The sequence below is a fragment of the Xylocopa sonorina genome, chromosome 11 (genome assembly GCF_050948175.1).
Source record: "Xylocopa sonorina isolate GNS202 chromosome 11, iyXylSono1_principal, whole genome shotgun sequence".
Taxonomy (NCBI): Eukaryota; Metazoa; Arthropoda; class Insecta; order Hymenoptera; family Apidae; genus Xylocopa; species Xylocopa sonorina.
This window is the reverse complement of record NC_135203.1, coordinates 6,666,152-6,682,443: the sequence shown is the minus strand read 5'-3', so window position 1 is coordinate 6,682,443 and position 16,292 is coordinate 6,666,152. Positions and strand designations below refer to the sequence as shown.

Sequence of the window (16,292 nt, the reverse complement as noted above, 5' to 3'; positions counted from 1 at the left end):
TCAATCGCGCGCGTGTACCAAGTTCAGCGAACGTTACTATTAATGGCCGTTGATAATCCCTTGTTAACATCACCATTATGCAAATGAGATAAAGTGATTTGTAATTAGCTCTGTAATCAGATCCGAAGCTGAATAGATTCGATCTAGCGTTAGTTTATCTACAATAATTAGCCTCGCGTAATGGCATAAAATTTGAATCCAATTCACCTCGCTAGATAGAAACGCGACAATGATATCGTATTTGTTCGACAAAGTTGTTTAAAAGATAGTAAGATATCGGGACTCGAAGCAGGAATATTTCATGGATTTCGTAGGAATGCTCGTCTGGTCGAATTAGAATCTGCGAGACGCGAAACGATATTCCCTGCGACGGAGCAGCCGGTGCCGCGGCATTTTCGGCGCCTTTTTCTTCCTGCGCGACGCTGGGGGACGACGGTATATCGTTGTCACGGTTCGTTGTCCGTCCTCTCCGTTCCATGTTTTGCGTTTAGTTTTATATATCCAGGGGATGCAATTGTCATAATGGGTGGGCCCATTAGAGATGGGACGCGTCCAGCCCATGGCGCCCGCGGCCTCTCTGAATTTATATAATGCCATACGCGTCCGCGGTGCTCCTTTTTCCCCTTTCCTGTCCTTTAGCATATTTTTTTCACGCTCGAGCCCACCCTTTCGGCTTCCTGCGTTGGATTCTACTCGCTCGTTTTTCCCCCACCTAATTGTTCGCGTCCAAAGGCGTTTAATTCCGTTCCTTCCTCTCCTCTTTTCTTCTCCCGCCGTCGCCCTTTATCTTTTTCCGTTCCGTCCGGTTTGTCGTTCTCCTCTTCTTTTTTTTTTTCTCTCTCTCTCTCTCCTCCTCTTCCTCTTGTTCCTGGCTGAACACGTCGTCATAATTAAATGGAGTTTCCGCGTTTGTCTTTGCTCACGCGCGCGCGAACGTGCACCGGTACCGAAAATCGTTGAACGCGTCGACGATGGTCGGAAATTTCGAATACTCCCGGAGCTCGATTAATTTGTCGATTCAATTTGTTTAGCTTCGGGACGAGTACGCGCGATTTGGTCAAATGGATTTCATTTTTCTCGTTTTTTACATCGTCGAACGTGCTCCCTTTTTTTAACCGAGGCACGTAATGGAATGCGCGAATGCGAGGAGGACCTTGTTCGCTATCTTTTACACCAGAGCTCGAATTAAATAAAGCGCTATCGTTCCATGCGTTCGTACAATTTTTGCATCGATTTCACTCTCGCCTTCGAAAATTATACACAGAAAGATTTTAGAATATTTTCATTTATCGTACATATTGGATTAGGGAAATATCGCGCGCTTCTTTGAAGCACACATTTTAATCAACGGTTCGAAGAAGCCAAACGAATAATTCTTTTATTTCGTAGGGAACAGTTGGAAATTCTACCGCAGAGAAGAAGATTAAAGAGTCAAACCCATGCAAAGAGTGCTTTAAATATGCTTTCCTACATTGTTTTTTTGCGGTGAGAATTTTTAAATCGTATATTAATGCTCTTCCAGCTGAATAATTTAACATTCACTTAATTCGTGTCTGACATCACATTTACCTTTACTACTGGATTTAATACTCATTACTAATTCCCAGTACAAATCGTTTTTCACGCAATATTCCACTTACGAGCATTGAAATTTTGTACAAAGAATATCGCGATGAAAGAATATTTTTCAGTGCCAGTATAAATGGAAATGCTCAGATTCAAATTATTCGTCGCTCCCTTCGATAAATTTCAGCGCGAAAATTCAGGGGGATGCCACGCTAAAAAAAACTAACAATAACGGAGGTAAAAAAGATAGTTACGTTGCCTGGCCACAAACACATCAGTATAATTGAATGAAGTCAATTTACTTTGTTGCTCGTCGCCTGGCGCGGTTTGTTCCCGATTCGACCGTTTCCGCCCGCATTCGTGCCCTCTGTAACCAGTAGCTATATCGCTCGTAGCAAGGGAAACGGTTTTGATTTCGCATACCTTCCCAGCGTTTGTCACGTCACCGAAAAGACAAAGCGTAAATTTTCTGTACGTCGAATCGGCTGCGCGCGTGCACATTTCGCGATTTTTCCCGTTCTCCATCGACCGCCCCTTCGTAGTTAGCGATTTATCGGCGCGCAAACAGCTCGGTGGCAAAGGGATTCGTATGCGAAGTTTGATTTTTGATGACGCGTCGTATTTACCGAAACACAAACTCCGCGGGCCGTGCGCTCATCAATATTCAACGTCGCTTTATCTAATAACGTTTGATGAAAATTACTGCATGCCGGGGCAACAATCTCTTTTTCAACGTGCACGGTGTTTCCGTTTTTTAAACATCCGCGCGCGAGCGTCCATTTGCCCGTCGATGCGTTGAAAAACGCGAGGAATCCGGTCGTTTGGAACTGATTCGACTCTCGTTTCTACCGTGAACAATTCGAGTTTACAAATTAATTGATTCTCTTCGCCTGTACACGATTATTACAATTCGCGAGTGGTCGATTAAAAAATCGTAAATATTTCATTTTTTTCCGATGCTTCGCCAGGAGCGTTTCTGTTTAGACCGACGGAGTGGAGACGGAGATGAAATCTGACAAATGTCACGACGTGACAACCTCTTAAGTGCGGCGGAACGAGGATGGAAGGGAGAAGAGGCATTTATGCAGCAACCTGTCGAAGACTGGCGCGTTGCGAGAGAAATATATTCCCAGCGAGCCTCTGGAAGAAGCACCGTGAATGTGATAGCTGCAAAATGTTCCTGAGATGAAGTTATGGGCCGCTTAAGAAAGCAATAAACCATACTACTTTCCCATATACTATTCCTTGAAGGATGACTTACGTTACCTCAACATCGCTCTCGCAAACTTCCCCCTTCGATACCAATTCATACAATTTTTATTCACCTCACTTTCTTCTCTCCGTTTCATTTTCCGTCCATACATTGGCTATTAAACAGGTTCGAGTAAAAATTCTAAGAACGTCTACCTCGTACACATTCGAATAACCAATTTAAACCAATCATTATTTCATCTCGTCTCTTCATAATCGACGATTAAAAGAATCTACCAGAGGGTTCGAAAAGTCTCTTTCTCTTCATCTCGTATCTCCGTTGTGGGTCACGAAAGCTTCGAGCATCTCGTTCGAACGTATCCATCGCGCTTGCGAGATCGCGCACAGACAAATCGCCAGGCGAGAGGATCGCATACATAAAAGCCGACGATTGATCTGTTTGTCAATCGGTCGACGGTTCGTTTTTCTCTCTGCTCGGTTACCCAACCCTGGCACGTATCCTCCGGATATCTCTTCCTCGATGCGACAGCCCTTCCGAAAACATTCTGATTTACCAAATGATCTCTCACTCGTGCCTCGGTTGCCTGACTCGTATCGTTTACTCGTACTACCGCGCTGCTCATACGAGCGCAGTTGAAGCATCCCTCGCAGCGTCGCACTGTTTCCAAACCTCCTAAGAAAGAGAAGAAACTGCCTTTGCGCGATTCTCAGTGATTCCCACAGGGTGGAGAACGGAATCTCCGTGGATTAAATCGAAAGGCGCGCGCGCGCGCGGGACGAGAAGACAAAGTAGGGATGGCGGTGGGCAAAAACCGGATTTATACGTCGCAGAGGCGAGAAAAACCCGAACGATTGATCTGTTTGTCAAGCGGCAGCGACATTTCCGTTCGCTCCTTTCCTTCATTCTCGCAGACTTCCTCCGCCTCGCCTCCCACCCTCTGTCATCCGTCGTTCCCTTCCGTTCCGGGACGCGAAACCTCAATAAAGCCAGGCTAACCAACGGCTGCGGCGAAAAAAGAGGAAAACGAAGAAGAGGAGTCGAAGGGGAGTGGAGTCACGTCGCCCTTCTCCGTGGAATCGTACGTCTCGCGCATATGGAAGGGCCTGGGCTTTCTCCCAGGGATAATCGAGAATCGTTGTCGTCTTCTCTCGTTATACGACCGGCGTCACCCTGTGGCGAAGGGCGCAGGGGACGACGCTTTCACCTAGGACCGACGCTTTTACCGCCCTCCACCTTTCTTATTGCGACCACGGGCCACCACGGTTGAAACGACCGCTCCACTCCGCCACTTCTCTTCCATTCCGTCGCGTTTCCAGTCTACGTATCGATACAACCGTCTCCCGAGGCGAGCGCGTCCAATGCTCCCCTGTAAAGGAAACCTTAAATCCGTCCCTTGGAAACGTACCACGCCGTGGCCCACGGAATGGCTCGACTACGCACACCTACAACCCTCTCACGTGTATGAATAATACGCGGCCGGTTCGAGCTTCGCTTTTATCAATAGCCAGTTTTCTTCTTCTCGTTGCTACGAGATATCGAGGGAGGTTGCACTGGGGCGACGCTTTTTACTCGAGAGAGAGAGAGAGAGAGATCGAGAGAGGGAGAGGAAATTATCGTTGCCCTCTTCGCGATGCTTGTATCGGGAGCTGGAGGTGGAAGGTTTTTATTTGGCGGTCGCGTTGAACGGTTGAAATCGAATTTCTATACCCGAGAGAGGGTGAGTCGCGTAGAGGTCTCGAATAAAGGAACGCTCGCGCGACTTGTCGTTGCTGCTCGACCACGGAATCTTATTTAATTCGCCCACGTCGCATTCTCGAAAAATAAAATCTTCGTCTGTCTCATTTATTTAAATACTGCTTGACGCTAAGCTTCCTTGAAATGAAGTTTCCACGGAATCATCCACTGTGTCTTTCTGGACTGTGTCGAACGCTGTGGCTCCGCAAAATGGACACGCATTCGTCACGTCGTTCGCAGGAAATAGGAAGCAGTGTAAAAAAAAAAAAAGAGCGAACGGCTGCGTCGTAAAAATGTGGCACCCGTGTAACCGTGAAGTCGCAATGCCGCTCGTTTCGACGTCCAACTACGTGTATATTCTTCCTACGTTCCTTTTTTCCCTCGTCCCTCATTTTTTCTTTCGTTTCTTCCTTTTTTTTCGCCCCCACCCCCCTCTTCACGTGTCTGCCGCGTCAAACGTTCGCGAGCCCGCCGTGGATTTCATCATTTCTATTTCGTGCACCAGGGGAGAGGTTCAATTCGACGCGTTGTTAATAATCTGCCGGGTATATCGATCGAGAGCAGGTTCGCGCCGCTGCTGTAAGGCTCAATTTCGGTCTCCATAAATTATTCATTGTTCCCGCAACGCGGCGCGATGCGCGTGTAAGTAATACGTATGTCGAATACAATACGGAGAGATAATTGGCACGCCATCGAGCGCGTGGACCTATCGACGCAACGACTCGATCCATCGAACGGGTACTCCCGATTTTTCTCAATTCTGACGACATCCTGTTCGTCGATCAACAATTGCTTCTCGAACAAGACAACGAAGCAGAAGCATTGGCGATCGACTGTTTAATTAATCGTTCGAATCTGTGGTCGCGTTCGACCTTAACGATTCAGAAGCTCGAGTCTGGGATTTACTTCGCCAACTTTCGTTAAGTACCGCAGGGGTTAGGTAGCGCATTAAACAACCGCGTCGTTGAGATAAGGCAGCGTTCTAAACAAAATTGTCGTAACGAGCAATTCCGTTATTATACTGCCGCTACAAATGCGAACCGCCGTGGCTACGGAATTTACGTTAATGCCCAGAGTGCTACACACCGGGAAACATTATCCAATTAGAGTCATTCACACGGCAGTACGTTCCCAAAATATCGGCCCGTTTCCCAATTTGGAACGTGTAATTTCGTTCCCATCGATATCCCGATGGATGATACCCCCGGTTGGAGAATTAAATAGAAACGTTCCACCTCCCCCACCTCAGCCTGCTATTCATATTTCACTTGTCGACGAGTCGAAAATAAAAGCACTGGATTCCTGTGATTAAAAAATTCCGCTCGATCGTGGACGAATTAATTTACCATTTTTCTTTTTTTTTTCTCGCGTTTCAAACCGATCAAACACAAATTTCTGGCTAAAAATCGTTCTCGTCTGTATAGACATTAGGTAACCAGTCGACACACTCGAGATCTGTTCGCCAAACTATGGTACTTATTCGAACTTCGTCTTTCTTATTACCATTATCTTGTTTAAGCGCTCGCAGCCAGATACTCTCGACTGGAAGTTGAAATCACGATCGCAACGTTTCGCCCCTTCGGGTTCGCCCTCGTTCCAATCGACGTCGTCGATTCAGTCGTGCCGCAGCCGTTTACTAATCATTGCCATCCGATAATTCGACGATATTTCCAGTTGGTAACTGCGAATTAATTGCCAGCGACACACGTTAAAGCCATTAACACGTTTTCACTTCTCCATATCGACGTAGCGACTAAACGATCTTCTCGAACGATCTTCATCCACCCATGGCGCGTATTTCTTTCCAATTTGTAGCTACCAAATCAACTTGATCAACGAAATCGAGTGCGTCTTATAGAGAAACGCCATAAACTCGTACCAGTGGTTTTCAAGCGGAGAACACGATCTTTCCAGTGTCGATGTCGCGAGGGCACCGAGCGTAATGGGAAATTACAGAAGTTCCAACGGCGATCGCTAGCCGATGAGTTCGCGCCGTTAACGCTTTACCTCGGACCGTCTAAATTCTACTCGAGCCCAGAACTGCGCCCTTATTCGGTTAAGCCCGGACTGTCCGGCACTTAAGCTCGCATAATTTTCGTTCTAACTAGGCAGAAATTACGCCTCTTCTCTGTTTGCGCAAGGAAATTCGTTCGTCCACCCCGTCCCCTATCGTTTCCGCCTTCGTCCCACCTATCGCTCCACCCTTAAACGGACCGCCGTCTACAACCGTTCCCTCGACCGTTCCAGAATTAACGTCGAGTGCAAACGTTCCACGGGCACGACGAGGGCCCTCGAAAGCTGAGGCTTCCTCACATTTTCTCGCCGGATTTCGCTCGTGGAAAGAACACCCTGCCGCGGTCGCCACGGCACGGAAACCGCCCCCTTCTTGCCTTCGTCTTCTCCTCTCCGCGGTCAGAATTTCGCGGATGATCGACGAGACGTTCCCAGGCTGCGCAGCTCTTCCCGGCTAAGAAGATGGCGTGTTTTTTCAGGACGATCGCTCGCGACGGTTCGTTGCGTTTTGCAATTTCTCCGTTCTAGTTTTTCTTCTCCTCCCTCGACGAGAACTCTTGAAATTCCAGGATCTCTCGCGATGACTTTCGAATCTTTCTTCCCCCACGCTCTCGAATCGATTCAGCTGGAGTTTATTATCTTCTGTCTCCCGTCGACACGGTTACCGTAGGTCGATCCATTAATCTCGATACGCGGGATTCCGCTAGGAACCAGCTCGAAAATCGATGCTGCTCGACGCGAACCGCAGCTTTCGGCCTATCACCGGCGAAAATGAACTCGCTAATGATACGATCGCATAATATCCTGCTGCGCGGTAAAGTAGTATCGGTAACGAAGCTGAATTCTCCTGATCAATGTTTGATCTGGCAGGACAGCTCGACGTGGCCGTACCACTCTGTCGTTGGGTACGATGTCGCTCGCGGGGGCGAGGTTTACGTAACGCTGTAATTTCGACGTGTTGTTCGATCGCTACGGTTATCTTGATTGACTTATGATTTCGCGGCGGGAGTTTACGCTGCTGATTAGAACGCCAAAACCTGGCGCCGCGGCTTTGCGGGCCGTCCTGAGAAATTGCAATCCCCTGTTCGAGCCGCGATTAGCGCTGCAGCTAGGAAATTAAGTTACCACGGAGTTCAACGCGAACGTTCGCGGGTCTTTCGTTAAATCGAAGCATCGTTTTAAAGATAACATCGATTAGGGTAGATCTACAGGTTAAAGTCTTCATTTCATCAGCTACCATTCAAATTTGTTACGAGTTGCAAGTAATAAATGTAGATCTTTCGTCGAGATCGTTCTACGTGCGTTTATAATTTCGATACTCGACGAAAGTATTGTGAAAAATGTCTGTTTTAAAAGTGTTTTATTCCACGCGTACGCAGGCGCGTGTAGAAATGGTCGTAACGAAGGAAAATAGGACGGTTAGGGGATGTAAATCGCCAGAGAACAATTTAAACAGCGATACGAACGCAGTGGAAAAAAGCTCGCTTACCCGTGTTGTTCACCGGATATCCGCCTTTTACTGGCCAGCCAACGGACACGCTCGCCTTGGACGAGAAACTGAAGTACGCCAGAAATTGGGATCTCGTGGTGTTCTCGTTTATCCTGAAAAACAAACATGGACACACAGGCTCAGTCTGGTTCGCGCTTCTCGCGTGGCCGGAGTTTTACGCGTTGAAACAATAAAAGGAGCCGGTGATACATATTATGGCCCGGGTTATTGCGTGACCCGCGTTAGTGCGCGATATTTACGGCCGATCCGCACGCCATGCGCCCGGGAAATTTACGAATCCTTCGTAAATGATGCAGAAGGCGAGTGCCCGCGGAGGAACCGCACAATTTTTTATCAATTTCCGTGGGCGCCGGTTATAAACGAGCGGCATGCTTCTTCCTGGACCTTGAATTTCCATCGCAGCGCGGTAGATAATGCACAGAGTGCCGGAATTCACGGGGGTATGAAAGATGCAAACGAGCGAAAAAGTAGCGAGCAAAAGATCCGCGAGAAAGTTGAAATTAAAAAAGAGTGCCCCGCGTCTCAACCGAACGCGTGTTCTTACTACTTGCTCGATGAAACGCCTGTCCGCGATACTCGTCCGACAACCTTCCTGCTCGAACGCATCAGCGCAACTGACGGACCACAACTAACCTACACCATCGACTTACAAATGTAAACACTGATTCTTGGAACCATTCGGGCAACATTCTTTCCACGTCAGACATCGCTCGAGCAGAAACGAACCGTTGTAACGTTACAACGGAAATAGATTGGTTTCCCATAAGAGGAACAGGATCGAAACGATGCACGCGTTGCAACGTGACTTGAAACTAACAGAGTGCACGGATGTGTTGTTACGCAGAAACAACGAGTGGCGCCGTGAAAGAGAGTATCGAGACCGTTTCGAGACGTTCGAAACTTTCTGGCGATGATGCTTGTACACGCGAGAAGTTCGACTGACGACGACATGCAGGCTGCTTCGACATGCACGCTGGCCGTCAGAGGAATCGCGCTGTCAGGGGAAAAAGCGAGGCCAAGCCGTGATGTTTCCTCGAGATTGGTCGAGCGTTGATCCCAGATCGTTCGTCGTGTCGGATAGCTGTTTAGAAAGCGGGCACGTCCAAGTCCTCCCCGTTCGATGGTCGAGGAATCGATATCTGGACGTACACTCGAGAAAGAGCGAAACTTCCTCGACGAGACTCGTGTCCTACATAAAAACTTATCTGCAGCAGAATGGCCTTGCGCTTCTAAACTTCTCGAGACGAGATAGGAACGTTTTCTCGTTTTTAATTAAATCAATATTTCCGAAGCTGTTTCGCAGCGCGTTTCGAAGCGGTTTCAAAGTTACGTACTTCTTCGATAAGTCGATTCCGTATCCGCTAGGAATACAAATATCGAGATCCTTTTTTAACTGTAATCCTCGCGACTACGAGTAACACTCTTCGCTTCGCACATCGGTGAGCACAGTTTCGAACGAGCAACATTCGCGTGGACGCGTTCGCAACCGAAAGGATTATAAATTCATCGCGCGTTTATTAGGAATGCAAATACCATGAATCAACCGTGTTATTGTAAATCTGTAAACGACAGCAGAGTCGAGGAGTTAATACAACACGCGTAGCGCAAATATCGCGTTTCGATTGTTTGCGTCGACTGTTAATTAAAGTTAACAATTTGTCGTCTCGCGCGAGATAATGCGTTATTGTTCAGAAAATACGCGTCGCCCCGGCGAATCTCTCGACGCAAAGTAATCCTATTATTTCAGACACACGCGGAGGGAGGCTCTATAAAACGTGGCGCGCGTTCGTAAATACAGAGTCTACGCGACGGTGTGCGATAAAATTCGATGTTTACCGAAGCGGTACAATAAATGCGAGGCAGGGCTGGTGGGTGGCGTGTGAAACGTTAAAACGGCGAACGATACGTCGAGGGGGTGCTGCGAGGAAGGCTTCTCCGCGAGGCAATATTGGCGACACGCTGATGACTCCTGTGCCTTGAGACTCGACACCGGCGACCTCAGGGATTTAGCGGTAGAAACTGGTTATCTCGAGGGCGTGGAACGCGATACCAACTAACCCTGGTCCTCTGTAACCGACGTCTTGGTACTCTTGGGCCTTGGCTACGGCTACTGATAATACGCGAGTCATTGGACTAGATGCTAATAACTCGTCGAATTACGCGCGCCGTTAATGATGACACCTGAGAGATATTAGGCTGTGCGCAGAGAATTACTGGGTCATGGACTGACGACCTCTGCCCTTATTGCGCCCGTCTACCAGTCGATTAATCATGACTTCTATCGAGCGACATTGATGAGGCGATGTGTCACTTTTATCCTTCGAGTTGGTTCATAGAATTGATATTGCCGACACGATCGCGATTAGGGTACCGTTCACTGTATGAAGGTCTAATTACGTACTTTTCGATTTTTTTTTTAGTAAAATGTTTTTACTGATGGACGGAAGAAATGATTCACGGATGGATCAAGGATGATCTACGTTTTCAAATAAAATTCCTCTTCATCAGAACAGACCGCGTCCATTTGAGTTTCTCGTTAACGAAAGCCCGCAGACAATTTAGCGATAAGGAATCGACGGTGGAAGAAAGTTGTACCCGGCCACGTAGACGGGTAAGACAAAACGAGCGTGTAGCTGGTGGCCCGTTAGACCTAGGGTGGCCCCGTCTCCGGTGCTTCTAATTGAATTATTTAGTTAGGTCAGGTTAGCTCTAGTTGGGTGAACGTCACAGCAGCCTAGGCCAGAGGTTACTCGTAACTCGTAATTCTGTTTACTTACAATAAATCCTCCTTCGTTCTGCTCTTCGTCAACCGTGGCATTTGATTAGCCGTCGATCACTCTCCTCGCTACCCTTCGGGTTTCAAAGTTTTCCCGCGTTTCTACCCTCCCCCCACGATTTCGTCCGTTTCCGGTTATGCTTATGGGCCCGTTTGATTTATCGCAAACCACTGTTGTTCGAGAACAATATGTCGTTGCACGCCGTGGCCACGAAACGGCGCGCCTTCCTCGTGATTTACGAGCCGCCCTCTTCGAAACTCTCGTTCGACTTTACTCGCGACCGCGTCTCGTTCTCGTATCGACGTTTTATCGGACCTTGAAACTTTTCATCAATCCATCTCGAAATGGGAAAACCGGGGCTATTTACGACGGCGAGCCCTCGCCTCGCGATCCCAGGCCACAAAAGGTCTTTCGCGAGGGCAAAGGGCGGGAGGCGGGGTCGAGAGGGAGTCGCGAGAGCTGGAATCGATCGGCGTGCACGAAAATCTGTCGAAGCTGTCGCGGCGGTAGGAAGCTGAAGGCCCTCTTGTTAACATCGAAAGGGCTGACAAAGGGGCGGGCTTGGCCTCTTAACTTCGCGCTCCTAGACGGTGAATAACCTTTTCTTCGTGCTGGAGAGGAGGCAACGACGTTACGGCAAATCATTCGTCCCTTCTCAATGGATCGATGTTGCTCTTTTTTCAGACGATGAACGCGAGTGTAATGGGTGAGCCGAGAAATTGTCCCGTCTCTCAAGATTGCAACCCCCTGAAGCGCACTTCTTGCGCGAGTAAATATATATGTAAAGCGAACGCGTGAGATTTGAGAAATTTATGTAGATAGACCAATGCGGATTCGGACCAGCCAAGATTGGATTCCAGTTTGCGTGGATTAGAAGGCAGCAAGTGGAAAGGCGGAACGACACCGATTCACGGATCCCTGGCGGCGAGTCGATCCGCGTGCGGTCCTCGAGAGGAAATTAAGAACAGTCGTGGACCCGCGGGGGAATTGTTTGCGGGCGTTCGTTACAGTAACGAACTTCTTTCTTTCGAGCGGAGGCATTCGAATTCCTCTCACGTTCTTGCCCCTCCGAAAATCAGCTCGCCCCTCCCGAAACAGACTCTCCCGTTCTTCACGCGAGCTTCGATCTGTTCGTACGCGATTAAAGGGGTATCCGACTTCATCCCCTCGGCACGTTCGACGATCTGCTGTTAAAGACGCGCTGTCTGCCTCTCCTCGAAACGATACCATTTAAGACGTGGTTTAAATTTCGTTGGAACGTTCCGCGCGATGATTGAACGATAGAAATCTCGACGATTCCATAAAACTGATACACAATCGCAGAGCGCAAGAAGCGTCCACTCGTTTCGCCTTCGATCTTTCAATCTTCCACTCTAATTATTCGCGAGAAAAACAGAGGTTCTCTCTCGCGCTGGTTTCCATCCCCCGCGAGCCGAACCGATACGGGGTTTCATTGTCCAATGAAAACAATGGCGGAAGAAAAAGCAGAAGGGGCGGCGCGGGGTAAAAACGTCGCTACTCCGACAGAAGTCGACTCTCTCCATGCAAATCGCCGTCGAGGAGACAGGTGAGGGCTGGCGGAAGGAACGTGGGAAGGGGACCGGAAGAAAAGGTTGGCTGTTTGCGGACGGAAGAACGCTATCTCGGCCATATTCGGATCTCTTAATTGCGTTATTTGCATGGAGACGAGGCCCGCTCGCGGATCGAGTCCCGTGGAATATCAGCGGCCGGATTTCTTGCGAAAATTTCGCGCGGATTAAACGGACGGCGGCGGGCAAAAAAGGATCGGGGACAACCGGGCGTTAAGCTGTCTGCCGGCGGTAAGCCGCCTCTCCTCTGCCTTTTTCAACCCCTTCCGCGGCCCGCCCCGGCTGCGAGCATGCATTATTTATGCGGCCAGCTTAGAGAACGCGGAGCTTTATAAATTTCGAGGAGGGGGACGTTAATGTCGAACACCCGCTCGATACAACGAATATTTTATCGCCGTCGTTCGCCCCATTCCGACACGGTTAATTTTCCGCCCGTCCGTTGACTCCGTCCGATCCGTCGGTCGACTCGTTTTTAATCGAGAAAGTCGACCGAGCGACGGATCTGTTGGTTAATTTCAGCGCTTCCAGTTACTGCGATTGATGCGATTATTATTTATTTCCGCGGATGGCTACGTGTACGTGTAAATGGAACGAGGATGTTTTTAATTTAACGAACGTTCTTAGAATAACTGAATGTATATTGGATCGGTGACGGTCTCAAGAAGATATCCCCGATTTTCATTGGAAGGTTCACCCGGGAATTGGGTTGCGATGATTATTTAAGTCGATACGTTTCAGATCGCGTTTTAATTGATCTCCATTAATATTTTTGTAGAATCCGAGTATTTAATCTTGATATTTCCAGACACGTTAACGTCGCTAAACCATTTACAGATCGACTGCACGGGCGATTTATATCTGGATTGAAACGACCCAGATTCAATTTATCCATCATTAAAAATTCGTGTCCGCAGTTAACCGGGAATAAGTCCGAGAAAATCGTAACAACGACGCGTGTGTACGTCGAATGGAAAAACGTTTGCGCGTTTGTGAATTCCAGAACGGTTCGCGGGTGTTGTCGTTTCCGATGGCGGAGGGCGTGAGAAACAGAAAATCGCCAATGACGCGTTCGCGATATTTTCCGTTTCGGTTCGGAGGGCTCGCTCGCCGCGTTAAACCCCCGAGAAATCTCGACGCGCACGAGCAGAAACAAGAATATCGGGCTCAGACGTGCATAAAGGGTGCGTTCGAGGGTGAAATCTGTTTCCTTTCGGTATACACCATTTTCTGGGATTACAAAATACTTCGACAGTCGGCTGGCGTCGGGAAAAAGTAAAAGCCTCTGATCGAAAGGCAGTTCGGATGTAAAGGAAATAAAGGACGCGATGGGGCGCGAGGAGGAGCACGGAAGGGAAATTCCACGAAGCCGGCTGAACGAGGTGGGTTCCGAAACAGGGCGGCGGCGAGGATAAGAGGAATAAGAGAGGGACTGGGGGAGGACCGTAGAAGAAGCTCTGTCAATTTCTCCTCCCGTCCTACGAATGTTTCGTCTTCCTCTATCGAGGCGTGAACCCATATTTCCCGGACCAATATATCGCAGATACGTAAGTAAACAAATCTCTCGCGAGGCATTACGGTCGCTGCCGCGCAATACGCTTCGTGGAAATTGCATTTTTATTGATATCTCTCAGAGCGTATGTACCGCCGAAAAAATATATGTGCACGCGCGTATGTATCGCAGGAATCATCGGGGTCACGAGTTTATCGAGTCGAGTGCAGACAGCCCGACCGTGAATAAAATCGTGCCGCTGAAATTTTTCCAGAAATTCGATCGCCGCTGCTCGACCGTTTCGGATTATTTTTTCTCCCCCTTGCACCCTCGCGCGGAAAATCGCGAGAGTTCGCAATTTCGCGCGCGGATCCCCGGAAACGGCGCGAACTACTGGTATAACAAAGTAGAGAAATCGATGGATCGCGAGTCGCGGGGTGCGGGCGCAGGAAATCCGGGGGAGAGAAGTTAAAAATGCGCGCCTCGCCGCGCGTCGAGTGTGAATCCGTATCCGAAGAATCTCGAAGGCGTGCGTATAATGCGTTCCCAGCCAATAAATAAAGGGCGCAGCAGTTGGATGGAGACTCCGTGGAATTTTGAGAAATAAAATACCTCCATGGAGTCGTGTAGCTACGTATAACTTGCGCGTCATCTGTCCCGCTGAATAAAAAGGGCTTTGAAATTTTTATTCGATCCAATTCCAAATGGAATTCTAAATTCTTGTTACTCCACGATCGCTACAATAAAATCGACGGTTCGGAACACGTTCGATGCTTGGAGCAAAAAAATTGTACGAAAAAATCCACCCTCCTCTTCCGCTTCTTTATACACCCTCGCGCGATATCTATTCATCATCCCGGAAATTCGAATCGTAACACCTTAAAAGCTTCCCAATATATCCCCTGTGAGAAAAGAAAAACGCAAGGGCGAGGAGATCCCGATATCAGCGAAAAAGTAACGTCCCCGTAAAATTTATATCGCCGCAGGATCGCAGCCAGGATAGACGGAGCCCCGTAATCTCGGCTCGGGGTTCAAGTGTCCGTGGCACGTCTGCGGATTTAAAGACGATCCGCGCGCGCGACCGCGATCCGATTTGTAATGACAAGGGATCGCGACGTTAAATTGAGGAACGACGCCCGGAGAACACGACGGATCTGGCGACTGGACCGTGTCGGACATGGAAAATAACCGATCCGGCCATTGGCGATGACTTCACGCGGATATGGATGGGACGGCTATTATTCGCCGTATCGACGGAAGAAATCGACGAAGGAGGAGCTGATTCGTTCTATCCGCTTGGACAGTGGAAGCTTGGATCTAGAGATCCTCGACAACTCCACGAACGATCCAGTGGGATCCGCTGGATACGATTTCATCGGCGAGAATGATGGCTGTCGACAGAGAGAGAGAGAGAGATGGGATCGACTAGCAGGGGTAGTTAGCGGAGTTTTTGATTACATCTGAACAGAGTCAAGGGGTGCTTGCGATGTCAGAGTTTCGAGTGGAAAGAATATTGACGCCAGAGGAGTAAATGTGATTATAGTCGACGAGGGAACTGGTAAAATTCTGACAAATAAATTTCAGCCTTCGTTCACTTGGGAATTTCGTTGCAGGATGCTAGTATTTTCTCGAAAACATTCCATTCGTTTTGCTCTTTCTCTCTATTAGTGATTGCGACATTTATGAACGCGGCAGAAGTGAAAACAGACATTTCCGGCGTTCGCGTTTTTTTCTCTCGCGTCAAACTCTCGAGGGTCCCTGACGTCGATGGTTGAAGCGTAACCAGCGAGAAGATAGCGTGTCGGGACGTGTTCCACGAAAAACCATTTAGCGGGCGCGACACAGAAGGAACCGCGCGGAACAGTGCGCGGATCGTAGTGGCTGGTGAAAAAGAAAAAAAAAACAAAAAGAAGGAAAAAAAAAGAAACAGTTTCCTCGAGCGTTCCATTTCCATCGGGCGAACTTTTTCCCGCGGTGTCATTCGATTTTGATCGATCGAAGTCCCTCCGCAGCCCGCGTCGTTTTTCCGTTCCTTCGATGGAAAATACGTTTCCGTTGACCCAGATCCGAGAAGAACAAAACGGGACTCTGCTCAACCGCGAACATCAATCAACGAGAATAATTATTGCGGAAGATTCGGGGCTGCGCGGCCTAAGTATCGTGGATGAAAAACAGAAATTGATTAGCACCCTCGGGAGAAGGGATTCCTCGAAAGGGGAACGAAACTCTTCGTAAGAAACTATTTGTATCAATATTCTACCACAGTTTGAAAATGGTAAATTCGTAACTTAAAGATAATTACTAAATTGGCAAAGAACGGCGAAGAAGAAACAAGAACTATTAACTAAGCGCTTGCCGAGCTGAAAGCTAATTATAAGAAACTTTCATCCCCATTTTCCCT

General features: G+C 48.4%; 1 protein-coding gene across 1 annotated transcript in view; it reads right to left on the bottom strand.

Moving 5' to 3' along the window:
* LOC143428794 (uncharacterized) overlaps positions 1-16,292 on the bottom strand; it is a 174,718-nt gene that overhangs the window by 64,614 nt on the left and 93,812 nt on the right. Inside the window, exon 5 of the mRNA XM_076903927.1 lies at positions 8,016-8,128. Coding sequence (XP_076760042.1) covers positions 8,016-8,128 — 113 coding nt within the window. The remainder of the gene's footprint in view (positions 1-8,015; positions 8,129-16,292) is intronic.